Here is a 13657-nt window from a genome sequence, read left to right as displayed (position 1 = left end):
CGCTTTTCTAGTTGTGCCCGCAGTGCTGGAAGGGACAAATGTTACAAAATATTTGCCTGGTTTGGAATAAATGTTACATTAGAAACACATGCTTGTAACAAATTTAAAAAACTCTTTTAACTACTTGAATTATGAGGTAAAACAATCAGTCTTGAAGCCAAAATATACTAATTTGGTTTTCTAATAAAAGCAAATAAATACCAAAAGTACAAAGGAAGCCACGAGGTTTACTTTACAACAAGCAACAAACAAAGATAATTGTAGTCTTCAGCACCAGTTCTCATACAGTCATGCACCCTGAGGGTCCCTGAACCAGACCCCCCCTTACTCCAGTCCTATCAGCCAGGAAGCCGTCCCTCGTTTCTGGTCTGCGGGTGAAACTACAGATCCAGCCACGTCGCCATCACTCTTCGCCCTCCGTCCCAGGCAGACTGACCTCAACTAGCGCCGCCCCCCCCCCCCCATCCCGCCCCCAAAAGCACTCTTCTGCTGCTGACTTCTGCACAATAAGCAACATCTGGTTCTCGTTTCCCAAAAAAACAAAACAACACGAGGAGGAAAGGAGGAGGAGAGGTTGCTGAGGAGAAGAAAATTCACGGGAAAGCAGGATGTGAAAAAAAAAAAAAAATATATATATATATATATACACACACACACACATATGGTGCATCAAGAGAAAGAATGAGGAGTCACATTTCTCACTGCTGGTTCATCTGGGAGGTCTTTGATGGTGCAGGTGAGAGGATGTGCGTGCCAATGCAAGAATGTTGCCATGCCAACCACTTTTAACAGCCCATTTTCTGTGTGCCTCCGACGCCTCCTGCGGCCTGTCAGCTTGTTTGGTCAACTGTACCAAGAAGTGAAGACAAGGAGAGCAAGGGTGGGAAGGGGGGGGGAGAGAAAACTCCCATCTCCACAGAAAAGAATCTGCAACTCAGCGGCCCTAATTACAGAGGCGCTTTGCTGAAGTCTGCACCGAGACAAAGAGGGAGAGGAGAGGCAGATGTGGGGGAGAGAAAGGGAGCAGAGAGGGTTACCTCATGTAAATACTTGTAAGTCAGAAGTCACACTAAATCAGCGCTGACTTTACAAAAGGCACAGCTGGTAAGAGTCTCACTGCGTAATCTCCCTTCACACCTTAAGCGCATGCGACAAAACGTTCTGATTTATTGTGGTAATACTGTCTTTTTCTTTTAAGAGGTCTATGAGTCTAAGAAGTTTAAGGAAACACAAGGAACTGGAATCAGGCTTCATTCCTCGCAGCTGATGTGTGTTTTCTGCTTTTTAAATCAACGGACACTGAAGACAAGCGTTTCTGCAGCCGGATCTAAACTACTGAGCTTAAAATTTGAGCTGATACCAGAAAATGTCACATTCTGTGGGATGTAACTTGGCTGCAGGGAAGCCTAATCATCTTTCCAGACACCAGGCTGCAGGAAAAACACATTCAAAAATCAGACTTTTTTTCCCCCCCTCTTTGTTGGTATTGAAGCCCAATGAAAAATAGATCTTTAAATGAGTCACAAGCACAAAAGTTTGCTGTGAACGGCCGTGTTCTGTCACGCTTCAATTACTTGTTATCCTAGAACACATTCGGCTTCACTCTCGCTAATAAAATCACGCAAACTGTCCATTATTCTGTTGGTGAAGTCGCATTCTGTTCTATTGGCCCTTAACTTAAACTGAACTAAGCCCCTTTTCACAGAGGTGGTCTGGAGTGAACATTCGTCATGTGTTTTGAGTATTAACATTGAGTTACAACAGCGTGCCAAAGTGCAAACTCTCCCTCTCTCTAAACACACACATGGTCAAACACAGCAGATCCTGAATCAGAGCTACTTTATGTTAGCTAGCGCCTCCCTTCCTCTGCCTGCCTGAAAACAAGTAAAAAAGAACTCCTCTCTGAGCCCCACTCAGGACAAAATGGCGTTGGAGCGTCACGCTGCCTCGCAGGAGGAGAAATGCTGCATTCTAGTGGAAGCTGAGAGACATTAACTCTCAATGATACCAGTGAAATGACCGAGGCAACAAATCCATTATAACTGATTATTGTTTAAAGTATAAATCACAATATTTAATGCAGAAATCCATGAAAAAAACACATTTCAAAGCAGAAGGAAAGCCATAAAACCTCATAAATATATTCAGTGAATCAAAACGATTTCATGTCTTAACTTTTACATTTTTTTCTTCATCAACAACTTCCCTTTAGCTTTGAGTAAGAGAGACTTTTTGTGCTCCTCCAGGCGTTTGGCTTCCTCCAGCTTTTCACTCCACGCCTCCATCCCTTTGTCCACCTCCGAGTTCAGCATCACGATGCGTCTCTGTGAGAAGGAGCGCCGTGGTTACGGGCAAAAGCATACGAGAAGGACAGATAGACTAGAAGAATTTACGTTTAAGTATGGAAGAAAAAGGTAGACAAGGTGTTGATACTCACTGCCAAAACTTCCCTCTCTTGCTTTCTTCTCAGCTGTCCTTTCAACGGAGGTGCTGGTCTCCCGTCTGTCCAGTTCCACAAACATTCAAAAAGAAATTACAATAACATATAACAAGCAGAATTTTAACAATTCCTGCTCCTTATGCGAGCTACAAATGTGTACTTTGTTGCTCGAAAATACCTCCTAATAAAAAAAAACGTACAGAGGGCAAATAAACAATACCTGCAAACGACCAATCAGGCAGATCTGTCAGAGGGCCGTATTCTGTGCCACTTCGGGCAAGTCCATGTCTGCAAGCACACACATATACCTTACAAAATGTAGAAACAGAACGACAGGACTTGTGCTGCCATGATGCACAGAAGTTATTTTGGCTGTAGCTGTAAGTACGGGCTCAAGCACGGCATCTGCTGCAGCGGCATCTGAGTCGCTCTTGCCGTTGCCATGGTGACCGCGCTGCACTGTCTAAGACATCGGGGGTAAACAATGGCTGGATGTGCATGTAACAGGTCTCAAAAATACCACACGTGTTTCTTGACGGCAGAAAAAATCCCCACAATGCACATAGGGTTAAGTTTTCACTTTCACATGTTTTACTGCCCCCCATTGTCCTTCGGTGACTCGAGCAGTAATCCAACACAAAGCCTTTAAAAAGGCTCCACACGTCTCCTGTATGCAGGAGTGCTTCCCAACACCTCACTTTGGTGTGGAAATCGGAAGTGTTGCTCTTAAAAGGATCTCTTCTCTTGTTAGTTGGCAAGTGGCTGTCAACGGAATTTCAATTACATCAGGATTGCAAATGAACTTGACGCAATCGCCGGTGCCTCCTCGGTGATCACCACCAGCACACTGACTCGTTGTCAATAAATAGTCACATTTACATGGAATAAAATACTTTAAAAAGGCAGCGGACTTACTCTTTCCTCCATTTCTCCCCAGCTTGGACCCCCCGCGTTGTGCTGAACTGCCTGCTGGAGAGCCTCAACACTGGAAGACACCACAAACCGAAACACGGCCTCTGAAGAACACTCCCGTGGTACAGATAACGACCCCAATGGAACCACTACAAACACACGCCTCTCTAACACCCGGCTGAATTAACCCCGAACAAAACAAATGCAGCTTTTCAGAGGAGTTTGAGTGACCGCTGTTAGCGTCCCCGTTAGCATCCCCAGCGCTTACTGCGTTTACGGAGGTTTATTTGCGCAGGCAGCTGCGTATAAAGCAGCGACTACGTACGAGGAGATATTTACAGCAACGGAGATTGACTTTACGAGTTTTCGCGGGCCTCGCGAACGTTATTTTCCGTGAGTAACCTCTGTCTCACCTGAACTGCACAGTGTCCTCATGGGGGCCGCCATGTTGTCTGCGCTGCACCGCGCCGGCCACCAGGTGGTGCTGAAGCTGCGCCGACACGGTTGTCCTTTGTCACTATTTACTGCGTGAAAAGTGGGTTGTTTAATTCAAAGTAAATAAATATGAGAAAAGCTCAAAACGACAATGTATATATTCTTTTTTTTACATTGATTTTGTTAGGTTAACCTGTGATTAAATATTTAAACTGCCCTGCTTCGCTGTTACAACGAAGGACGCGTGTGCTTATCACCTGCATTAGCCTCTGGTTTAAAGGAGAGAATCAATTAGATATTTCATTAACGCATTAAGAGCACTGACTACACGTCGCAATCAGGTGACTCGTCACGAGGGGACGTTTTCAGCCAGGAGTTGAAACACGTCCCCTGAGGCTGTGGGTGAGCTTTGTGAAGTCTGAAGACAATACGGCTGGTGATGTCACAGTGGTGTCATTTGGTCTCTAACACATTTAAACAACGTGATTATTACGACTTGTATAACCCCAAGGGAAGAAAAATATTTTCTTTTCTCTCCTCTCTCGTTTCATTCCGATTCCTCCCGTGACTTACACGGGGCCTGGAGTCGCAGCTGGGGGACATAAGTGCAGACAGAGCTGCAGCTCTTCAAAGTATTGTTTTTGTATGAAGTGCTCCGCCACTAAGCCCAGAAGAATTTCTCTGTTAGCTTTGCAGGCAAGTTCCCACTCGCAGCCTGGGAGTCCGCTGCAGGGACTCCGGTGAACCGCAGGGGCCACGAAAGGCTCCTGTGCGCGCGCGTGTGTGTGTTTGTGTGCGCGTATACCTGTGTGTGTGTGTGTGTGTGTGTGTGTGTGTGTATGTATGTATGTATTTTGGTGAGACCAAAACACAGTTACTTTAACAGGGCTTGTTGTGTTTATGTGTGTCCACTAACGGCCACAAACGCCGGCCGGTCGAGCGCCAGCAGCCGGGTGTTTACTCTGGAGTCTTCCTTGGAGAACTCTGGCACGCCGGAAAAATTCAGCCGCCGCCGCCTCACGCCTCCGTGTCCGTGCGCACATTCCACAGGCTGGTGGAAAGTAGAGCCGTTGCCCGAACAACGCGGTTTTAAATGAGTTGATGTGTAACGTGTAGAGAAACTGTGCTTACTAAGTGTTTAAAAAAAAACACGAATGTGGAGGCAGAGTCTGCATATTTATTTTAACTAAAAGTAGTGCCATTTAGATTTGCCGTTAGATTATACTCCATTAGAAATAAAAGGGATGCATTTTAATGTTATTATGTCTTATTGTGTTTCTTTTCGACATGGAGCTGATTACAATAAATGTATATATCCTTGGCAGATTAATCTTTATTGTTGTATTTATTTAATAATAATATGTAATGCTTTATATGGAATATCTTAATGTGTAAATTAAATAAATTCAGTGAAAAGTGGACATTTCTTTCTTACACGTGCAGATTAGATAAGTACCATAAAGGGAAAATATTCATGTAAAGTTGTACTCACAGGTTACATAGCCACTGAGGTTTATTGCACTAAGGACATAAAGATGTGTGGTTTTGATTGAGAGGCCAGGGTTACTGTAACAGGAGGAAAAACAAAATAATGACATTTTCTGAAAACAGAACTGTTTACAGCGGTGGTTTTGTCTCAGTGGTCAGTGGGGCGTTTGAAGTCGTGCCAAACCACGGCCACATGGGTCCTACCCAGTGCACGGTCATAATAGAAACGAAACTAACAGTTAAAAAGCTTTTACAACCATTGAGGTATCGAGTCAAAAAGCTTCCCCCTGTTCACCGCGGTCCAGATCATCCTTTAACCAAACACCAATTGAAAAAGTCACATTTTTCCTCCCTTAAATTTAATTGTGAAGACCTCTGAGTTAAAACAGAGCTATTAATAATCTGTACTTTTATTAGTTTTCTTTTTATGTCCGATTTCATAGTCATAAAGAGAACGTTTCTCCCACCACACCCACTGAAAACCTTTTAAAATATATTCTTTACCTGGACCGTCTTAAGTAAAATGAGGTACTCGTATACTGTACTTGAATATTTCCATGTTGTGCTACTTTTACTCGTTGCTATTAGTAGTTTTAAACCATTTCTGCTATACTAACTTCTGCTGGGGAACCCTACAAATAAGACATGACCTAAGTGTTTAGCTAAGACATTAGCGTGGGAAGTCTCCATTTACAAAGCTGGAAATATCTATTTTGGCTTGACCATTAACTCAAGATCCTGTCGCTGGAAGCTTCTGGGGAGGAGAGTGGACAATGGGTTATTTCTTCCCCAGATGCTCAAAACTAAACATTAACACACACACACACACTATTATTCGCATCGCTATTTCGTACAAAAGAGCAGTTCTTTGGGAAGTGTGCTCATCCTCAGAGGGCAGTTGTGCGTATGAATGACGAAGCGGTCATGGCTGGTGAAAAGGTGTTCCGGCCCTTGTGGGGGGAAAAACGAGCCGCCGCTCACCGATAAAGCGGCAGTGACGCGTCAAGCTGCGCGAGCAGGCGGAACGCGGAGTAACGGTCACCTTCAGAGTAAAAGCGGAGGGCAAATTGAAAACATGCCTGTGAGTTTCCAGCTGTAAAACTGTGTTTAAAAAAAATATCAAACACGAATGTGAACTTAGATGTGAAGCGAAACCAAAGCGGTACCACGAACCATTTGCGAGTGTGTTATCTTTACAGAGCAGTTGCCAATTACGAGTTTATTTTGAAAGGTGAAACCGGAACTGTCTCTCTAATCCTTTGCTAGATTGACGGTCGTGCAAAAAAATAAAGAGGGGGGAGGTAAGTAATTATTTAGGGGCAAGGAAGAAAGACAAAGTTGTCGACCGTGCGATGCACACGGGGAGGGATTGTATTTATCTCGAGCGACTCGTTTAGTCCAGCACCGGTCCGCCGGGGTGTACCTGTAACGGCTCCCCCCTCATTTCCTCCTCTCTCCCCACCGACTCCTCCGCTAACTACTCCTCCGAGTCCCGGGACAGGACTTTTTTTTTCTCCTCTTTTTTTCCCCCCTTCTCCTTTTGAAAAACGGGGAAAAGGCAGCCGAGCGAAGGCGGTTGGACGGAGGAGCCTCGGCGAGTCCCGTACGTGTGTTTTCTGTTGAGTTAATAGTTTTTCTCCCCCCCCCCACCAACCACCACCTCCTCCTCCTCCACCACCTCCTCACGAACACGTTTCTCCCGGAGATGAACGGCAGAAGTCCGGTGAGTCCCGTCTCCGTCTCCACCGGAGCCTCGCGGAGCGGCGGCAGCTGCTAGCCCGCCGAACCCCCCCCCGCTTTGTGCTGTTAAATACATCCGAAACAAAAGGGAAATTCAAACGAAGGACCCCCCCCCCCCCACACACACACACACACACACACACACACAGCGCACTGGATCGCCAAGACATCAAAGTGACTTTGCCGGGCGGTTTAACTCGCGCAGAAGATGCAGATGTGGAGCCACACGAGGGTCCGCGGGGGAGGCCCCGTAGCTCGACCATAGGTCCCGCCGGAGTGTCCCCGGGGGACGCCCGTCCCGCCGCGCTGACTCGCAGCCCGTCGCGGTAACTTTGATCGTTCGTTAATCGCGATGGATTCTTCTTCTTCTTCTTCGCCGCAGCCCGCGTGCGCCGGCGGAAGAGCCACATGAAGAGAACCCGGATGACTCGTAGGACTTAAGAAGCCATGCAACCACCCTGAAATGTCTTAAAAGTCTTATTTATCTCGTTTGTATTTATTGAGTGTAATTATACGTGAGGGTCTTTTTGTTTCCCAGTTTCATCTGTTGTAGTGAAAACTAGATGTAGTTCTGCTGTGTATCTTCCCACACTGTATTTAAACACCTTTAATCTGTCATTTAAAGGGGAGGTCTTGAGGGGGGGGGGCAGCTGTTGTTGGACTTTGACTCTGCCTGGACAGGTACCGACCGGAGGACCGGAGGAGGCCTCATCATGGACCGGCCAATCAGCAAGTTATTGGAGAAGTTAAAGCTGACCGACTCGGGCAGCGCGAAATTCAACAGCTCAAAGAAGAAACACGACTCCAATAACCGCAACGCCAACACCGGCACCACCGGAGGAGGAGGAGGAGGAGGAGGAGGAGGAGGCGGTGGGGGGGGCAGCGGGTTGCCACTGGCTCCCGGCTCCGTCTCCTCACCCTCAAGACCTGGCTCGTTCTCGCTCCCCTCCGCAGCCACAAGCGATGCATGTGCTCCAGGGAGAGGGGGAGGGATGACCCCCTCTCAGCTCCTCACCCCGTCACCGTCGTCCTCCTCAGTGGGCGGCATGCCCCAGGACGGCGAGCAAGCCCTCCACCCTTCCACCATGGCGCCGCTCAGGCGCCGCTCCCCCCAGCAGCGGGCTTCCTGCTACCTGGGCGACGGCGTGGACTCCCACCTGAGGCGCGAGTCCGGCCTGGGGCCCGAGTGCGACGCCGCGGGGGCCTTCGGCTCCAAGGCGTCCCTCGGTCAGCGGCGCTACTCCTTGGAGCTCCAGCAGCTGGTCAAGCGGCAGCAGCTCCTCTCTCAGCCGCCGGCGCTCTCCGTCCCCCCGCCGTACCCGGGCCCCCGGGGCGGCCCGGCCGAGTCCGGCTACCTCTCCGAGCACGAGCGGCACAAGCGCCTCTCCCTCCAGGAGGCTCTGTTCTACAAGCGCCTGAGCACGGGCGGTGAACTGTGGGAGACCCCCAGGCCCGCGTCCCTCTCTCACCCGCCGCATCGCACGTCCGACGTGACCGGAGGAGGCGTCGGGGGGGGCTTCTTTTATCCCCCGGGACCTACCTTGAGCCCGTGCTCGTCGTTCAGCCTCCAGGAGTCGGTGCTGGTCAGCCCCCGGTCCAGCTTCGCCTCCAGCACGGCCAGCGGCGGCGGCGGCGGAAGCCCCATGGGGAGCCGCTGCAGCAGCAACCGGACCAGCGGCATCAGCCTGGGCTACGACTCCCGCTACTCGGCCTCGGGGGGGCTCCCGCCACAGCAGCAGTGCCCCTCCATGCAGACAGGGGGCTCTATGGCCGGGTACGGAGGTCTGGGCAGGCCAGCGGTGACCCCCGTGGAGGCCTGGACCCAGTACCTGGATGGAGGGATGCGTCCGGGGGCCCACGATAGCCGACACTCCTACCCGCCCGCCGTGGGGAGCCCGGGGGCGGCGTGCTACCAGGCCGGCCCCGAGTGGTGGGTGGAGCAGCAGGCGGGAGTGCGAGGCAAAGACGGGGTCGTGGTGGGAGACCGGACCAGATACTCGGACCTGCCCGGCACCCGCTACCAGGAGGAGCTGACCCGACTCCTCCTGAGAGACGCGGCGCTGGCGGGCGGGGGGCTCCTGGAGGGCCTGATGCTGAAGGAGCAGTCTCTGGCCCTGACGGCGCTCTCCAAACCCACCACGACAACGCTGGGGCCTTGCTCGGCGGGGGGGCTGCTGAAACCCCAGGAGGAGCCAGGAGCCGGCGCCGGGAGGGAGGCCGCCGAGAACCGCCAGGAATTCTTTGGTGAGATACCTCCCTTTTTTCAAAAGAAATCTTTTATTTTTCTAACCCGCAGGTGTTCAGCGTACACGTGGAAGGGGGGGTAGGTAGGGAGGACCACCGCCAAATCACGTCCCTCCTCTGAGCCGCCGCAGTCGCTGTTCATAACGGAGCGCCGGCTCATCCGCCCTCGGTGTGTCATTACGGTTCCCGCTCGCCGCCCGGTGTCAGATCACAGGCTCCTCTCTCAATGAGAGGGCTGCATGGATGGATGCACAGATTAATAGTTGAAAGCGTGTGTGGAAGCGTGGAACCTGCAGGGACATGCGGCGCTGTAACACGCGAAGCATGAAGAGAGGGAGAAGGGAGAGAGAAAAAAAACACGAACCGTCCCAGACAAGTAGATATGAAGGAAAACCCCCAAAATGTGTACGTTCACGTTCGCACCTGTAAGGCCGACGTTTCAGGCAGCACGTGGGGCGGCCATTAAACTGAAAAAGGCCGTAACACACACACACACACACACACACACACACGACACAGGTCCGTATAAACAACACTTGCCGTTACTGCAAGTCACAGCAGATTAGGGCTCAGGATCTGTGTGTGTGTCTCTATGTGGCAGGGTGTGTCACCCCCACCTCGAGTGACTTCAGGCCACAGTAACGCAGTGTGTGTGTGTGTGTGTGTGTGTGAGTCACGTGTGCGTCCTGGTGTGCGTAATGCTGCCTTGGCGTGTGCAGGGGCGTTGTGCTGGAGCCTGTTTTCTCCGCTCAGGTATGCGCGCCCGCAGGCGACATTCAACACGGTTGGTCCTCCGCCATCAGGGGCCAAATCAGCAGCTCCGAGGCGCGAAGACCGCCGCGCTCAGCAGACTCGCCGATGGGGCGAGGGGGGGGGGTGATCGGATTAAAGGAAGTAAAAAAGTAGCTGTTAATGACTTCCGTTCACATTGCGATGTTTATAACAAAAAAAGAGGACAGATGTGTAAACATTTAATTCTCATCCTTCTTTGGTTGGATTTTAGGGTTTTAATTTCTTTTCATCTTTTATCCCAACGTACAGCCGATGCAAAGCCCGGAGTTTGAGTCTTGTTCCTAAATACCCAAAGCACTGCCCGGGAGTGTAGGAATCCTCCATTTCTGTGGCACTCCCTCAGCCACATTAGAACGGGGGGGGGAAACGCAGGCGGATTCCCGAAATAGATCACAGAACCGCCGGCACTCGGACCGACACACGCCACTTTTCCACTTTGCGTTGGGTGGGCTGAGCCGGACGGGTACTTAGACTAAACTGCGTTCTGTTAGATGACAAATGCAGCGAGACGCCGGTTGGCTTTTGCTTCTTGTTTTCTTAATCGTGGAGCGGTTTGTCTTTTAAAGTGTGTTGATTTTTGACAGGTTTTATATATCTGACACTAAAATAAAAAAAAAGGAGCTACGGTGGCCAGAAAGTGACAATTACGCACGTTAGACGCTGATTTTCTTTTTTGGGCTGGAAGGAAGGAGCAAAAGTGATGATGTGGGTGAAAAGCTATCGAGTTTCCTGGGGCAGTTAAAGCCTCTTCAAAAAAAACGAAAATCATCATTTAATCTCCAAATGGCTCAAATTGTGGGGTTTGAAGCCAAATTCAAAAGGAAGTCTTATTTTCTGGAACGTCAAAAAGAAGAAAGCAGCTCCGGTGGAGTTTCCCTTTAATAACAGAGCTCCGTAACGCGCCTTTTAACTGCGTGAAAATCCCCCCCCCCCACCCCCCGGTGGTGCGAACGAGCGGCTTTACGGCTGTTGACACTTTGCGCGGCGTTTTGGATTTCAGGCGCATCCCCCCCCCCCTCCCGAGTGCGTCGTAAAACAAAGTGTCGAGCGCCGCCACTCTCCTGCGGCTAAACGCACGTCTGTTCTCTCCTCTGCGGCGGCAGGAACCTGCGTGAAGTGCGGGAAAGGCGTGTACGGGGCGGATAACGCCTGCCAGGCCCTGAAGAGCCTCTATCACACACGCTGCTTCACCTGCGTGTCCTGTGGTGAGTAACCCCCCCCAACACACACACACACACACACACACGCACACACACAACAGGGATTTAATCCCAATGAATTTCTGTCTCCTTTTCATCCTGCCGAGTCAAACATCCCCCCCCCCCTCTCCCTCTCTTCTTTAGGACGCACGCTGAGAAACAAGGACTTCTACAATGTCAGCGGCTCTGTGTACTGTAAAGAGGATTACATGGTGAGGGACGGGGTCGAGAGGCGGGGGTGTCGCACACCGGGAGCCGGGAGGGGGGATGGGGGGTTGATTTACGTCTAACGGTGATCTTCTTTTGTTGTAATTACAGTTTTCGGGATTCCAGGCTGCTGCTGAGAAGTGTAGTGTGTGTGGCCACCTCATTCTGGAACAGGTGAGGGGGGGGGGGGGGGGGGGGGGGGGTGAACATGCTAGGTGAAGACGTGCACAAACACCTCTCAATACTTGAGACTTAAGGTAGATTTAAAGATAATTGACTTCACCCTCAACCTGCCCAGTGAGTCGCTTTAGTTGCATCCTGTGTGTTTCCCAGAATGTCTTTAAAGACCCCCCCACCCCCCTTGAGGACGCAGAAACCCCATGACGTCTTTTCATTGGCTCCTCTTCGGGTTCCCACGGCAGATTTTAAGTGGAATGTTTGCCTTTTTCGGGGGAGGGACATGGCTCTGTCGTGATTAGCTTCAAACTTTTTGCCATATTTGTACCACATCAGACACACAACATAAATAGTGTGAGAACCTCGGGCATCATTTTTTCCCGACTTGACGACCTTTTAATGCATCGTAGCTGGGTGGGGGACGTTTTCTACGGCCCTGTGAAAGAATAACAAGTTTATGCTCATATCTTCTGGTCTAAAAGAAAAGAATGTTGGTGGGACCGTGCAGCCGTATCATTAAAATAACAGGAACTTATTTATACGCTGCTCCGTGAAAGGAATCTCATTTAGTTTGGATGCAAAGGCATTTTGCAACTTTCAGAAAACGTGTATAAAATATAAACCGTTAAAAGAAGCAACCCAAGAACAATACTTCACATACTGTTGGAGAATCGACTTATTACATTTAACAGAAATTTGATTGCAATCAAAGGAGCTAATCGCGCACTTAGCCTGCACGTCTGCATACCTGCGGCTAAAACCCCGCCGCTCATCAGGGAGAACCAGATAAGTGCTGCTTTTCTCATGACTTAAATAAGTGCCGGCGGTCCCCTCTCAGATCCTGCAGGCTCTCGGGAACTCGTACCATCCGGGCTGCTTCCGCTGCGTGGTTTGCTCAAAGGCTCTGGACGGGGTGCCGTTCACCGTGGACCAACACAGCAACATCTACTGCGTGACGGACTACAACAAGTGAGGCGCTTTGTTTAGACGGAGGATCTGTGCTTCTGTCCTGTTTCACAGGGATGTTTAGCTTTCACAGTTTAAAACCTGAAGAATGTCTTTGCTTTACTCGTCCTTTGTGACTCAACTGCTGCTGTTTTTTTTTTTTTTTTTTCCACCACTAAAATAAACTCTCTCCCGGCGCTCTGCAGGACTTTTGCCCCGAAGTGCGCCGCTTGTTTGCAGCCCATCTTACCGACCGAGGTGACCAGCGAGACGCGCGTCTTGTGTTCTATCTCAGATTGTCTCACGTAACGAGACTGCCCCCCCCCCCCGGAAATAAAATAGATCTATATTTTGTGTCTCAGGACAGTGAAGAGATCCTGCGCGTGGTGTCTATGAACAAGGACTACCACTTTGAGTGCTACCACTGTGAGGTGAGCAATCATGAGCGCAAGGTTTCCTGACCTCACTTCCTCGGTGTGCATTCCTGTCCTTATCTGCCTCTTTTTGTCCCTTCCCTCCCCTCCCAGGAGTGTGGTAAACAGCTCTCTGATAAGCCCGGCTCGCAGTGCTTCCCTCTGGACTCTCATCTCCTCTGCCACTCCTGTCACATGAGCAGAGCGTGCACCGCACACACCGGCCCCCACAACGCACACTGACGTGCAGCGATGGTGTTTTGTGTAAAAGCCGGTCTTAACTCTCCCGTGTGCTTTTTCCTCGGTCGTACGATGAAACTGCTGATCAGACATTTCGCTTCTTTTGTCTCCTGTACTGCCTGCTGTACTTCTTGTACTATTACTGTATCATAGTTATAAGGGAACGGAAAAGAAACTACTGCTTTTTTTTTTTTTTTTACCCCAAACTGGCTGTTTGCTGTAGAAGAACAAGGGATTTTGCTAAACTGTTTTGTAAATATATTATCGCTAGCAAACATTTTGCACTTAATTTTGACTTTACTGTAAGAGATTTGTAACATGAAGCTGTACAATTTGGGGGACCATTACTGTAATTTCTGTATGTCGTAATAAATATTCATTTGTGTTGAGACAAATTGATACATGAATAACCTTGAAATATACTC

The 13657-nt window shown here is 49.7% G+C and overlaps 2 protein-coding genes across 2 annotated transcripts; one reads left to right on the top strand and one right to left on the bottom strand.

The window, feature by feature from the left end:
- Positions 1-2046: 2046 nt before the first annotated feature.
- On the bottom strand, positions 2047-4036 carry mrpl52 (mitochondrial ribosomal protein L52). The gene is made up of 5 exons (XM_040182953.2): positions 3766-4036; positions 3356-3425; positions 2661-2728; positions 2438-2502; positions 2047-2324 (listed from the first exon to the last, which is right to left on the bottom strand). The coding sequence occupies exons 1-5, from the start codon at positions 3797-3799 to the stop codon at positions 2178-2180; spliced, it is 384 nt and encodes a 127-aa protein (XP_040038887.1). The 5' UTR covers positions 3800-4036; the 3' UTR covers positions 2047-2177.
- A 2484-nt stretch (positions 4037-6520) lies between these two features.
- On the top strand, positions 6521-13627 carry ajuba (ajuba LIM protein). The gene is made up of 8 exons (XM_040181532.2): positions 6521-9259; positions 11155-11256; positions 11395-11462; positions 11569-11631; positions 12473-12603; positions 12786-12837; positions 12942-13010; positions 13107-13627. Exons 1-8 carry the CDS (start codon positions 7729-7731, stop codon positions 13233-13235), a joined length of 2145 nt encoding a protein of 714 aa, XP_040037466.2. The 5' UTR covers positions 6521-7728; the 3' UTR covers positions 13236-13627.
- The last annotated feature ends 30 nt before the right edge of the window (positions 13628-13657 follow it).

Source organism: Gasterosteus aculeatus, chromosome 7 (genome assembly GCF_964276395.1).
Source record: "Gasterosteus aculeatus chromosome 7, fGasAcu3.hap1.1, whole genome shotgun sequence".
In the NCBI taxonomy this organism is placed as follows: Eukaryota; Metazoa; Chordata; class Actinopteri; order Perciformes; family Gasterosteidae; genus Gasterosteus; species Gasterosteus aculeatus.
Note: the sequence above shows the minus strand (reverse complement) of the source record. Positions and strands in the feature narration are given on the sequence as shown.

Excerpts from the sequence above, each read along its gene's own strand:
- mrpl52 (XM_040182953.2), bottom strand. The coding sequence starts at position 3,799 with ATGGCGGCCCCCATGAGGACACTGTGCAGTTCAG. Across the intron at positions 3,426-3,765 it reads GAGGACACTGTGCAGTTCAG|TGTTGAGGCTCTCCAGCAGG; the intron begins GTGAGACAGAGG and ends GGTGTCTTCCAG. Across the intron at positions 2,325-2,437 it reads AAGAGAGGGAAGTTTTGGCA|AGACGCATCGTGATGCTGAA; the intron begins GTGAGTATCAAC and ends TCCTTCTCACAG.
- ajuba (XM_040181532.2), top strand. The coding sequence starts at position 7,729 with ATGGACCGGCCAATCAGCAAGTTATTGGAGAAGTTAAAGCTGACCGAC. Across the intron at positions 12,838-12,941 it reads AGCCCATCTTACCGACCGAG|GACAGTGAAGAGATCCTGCG; the intron begins GTGACCAGCGAG and ends TTTGTGTCTCAG. Across the intron at positions 13,011-13,106 it reads TTGAGTGCTACCACTGTGAG|GAGTGTGGTAAACAGCTCTC; the intron begins GTGAGCAATCAT and ends CTCCCCTCCCAG.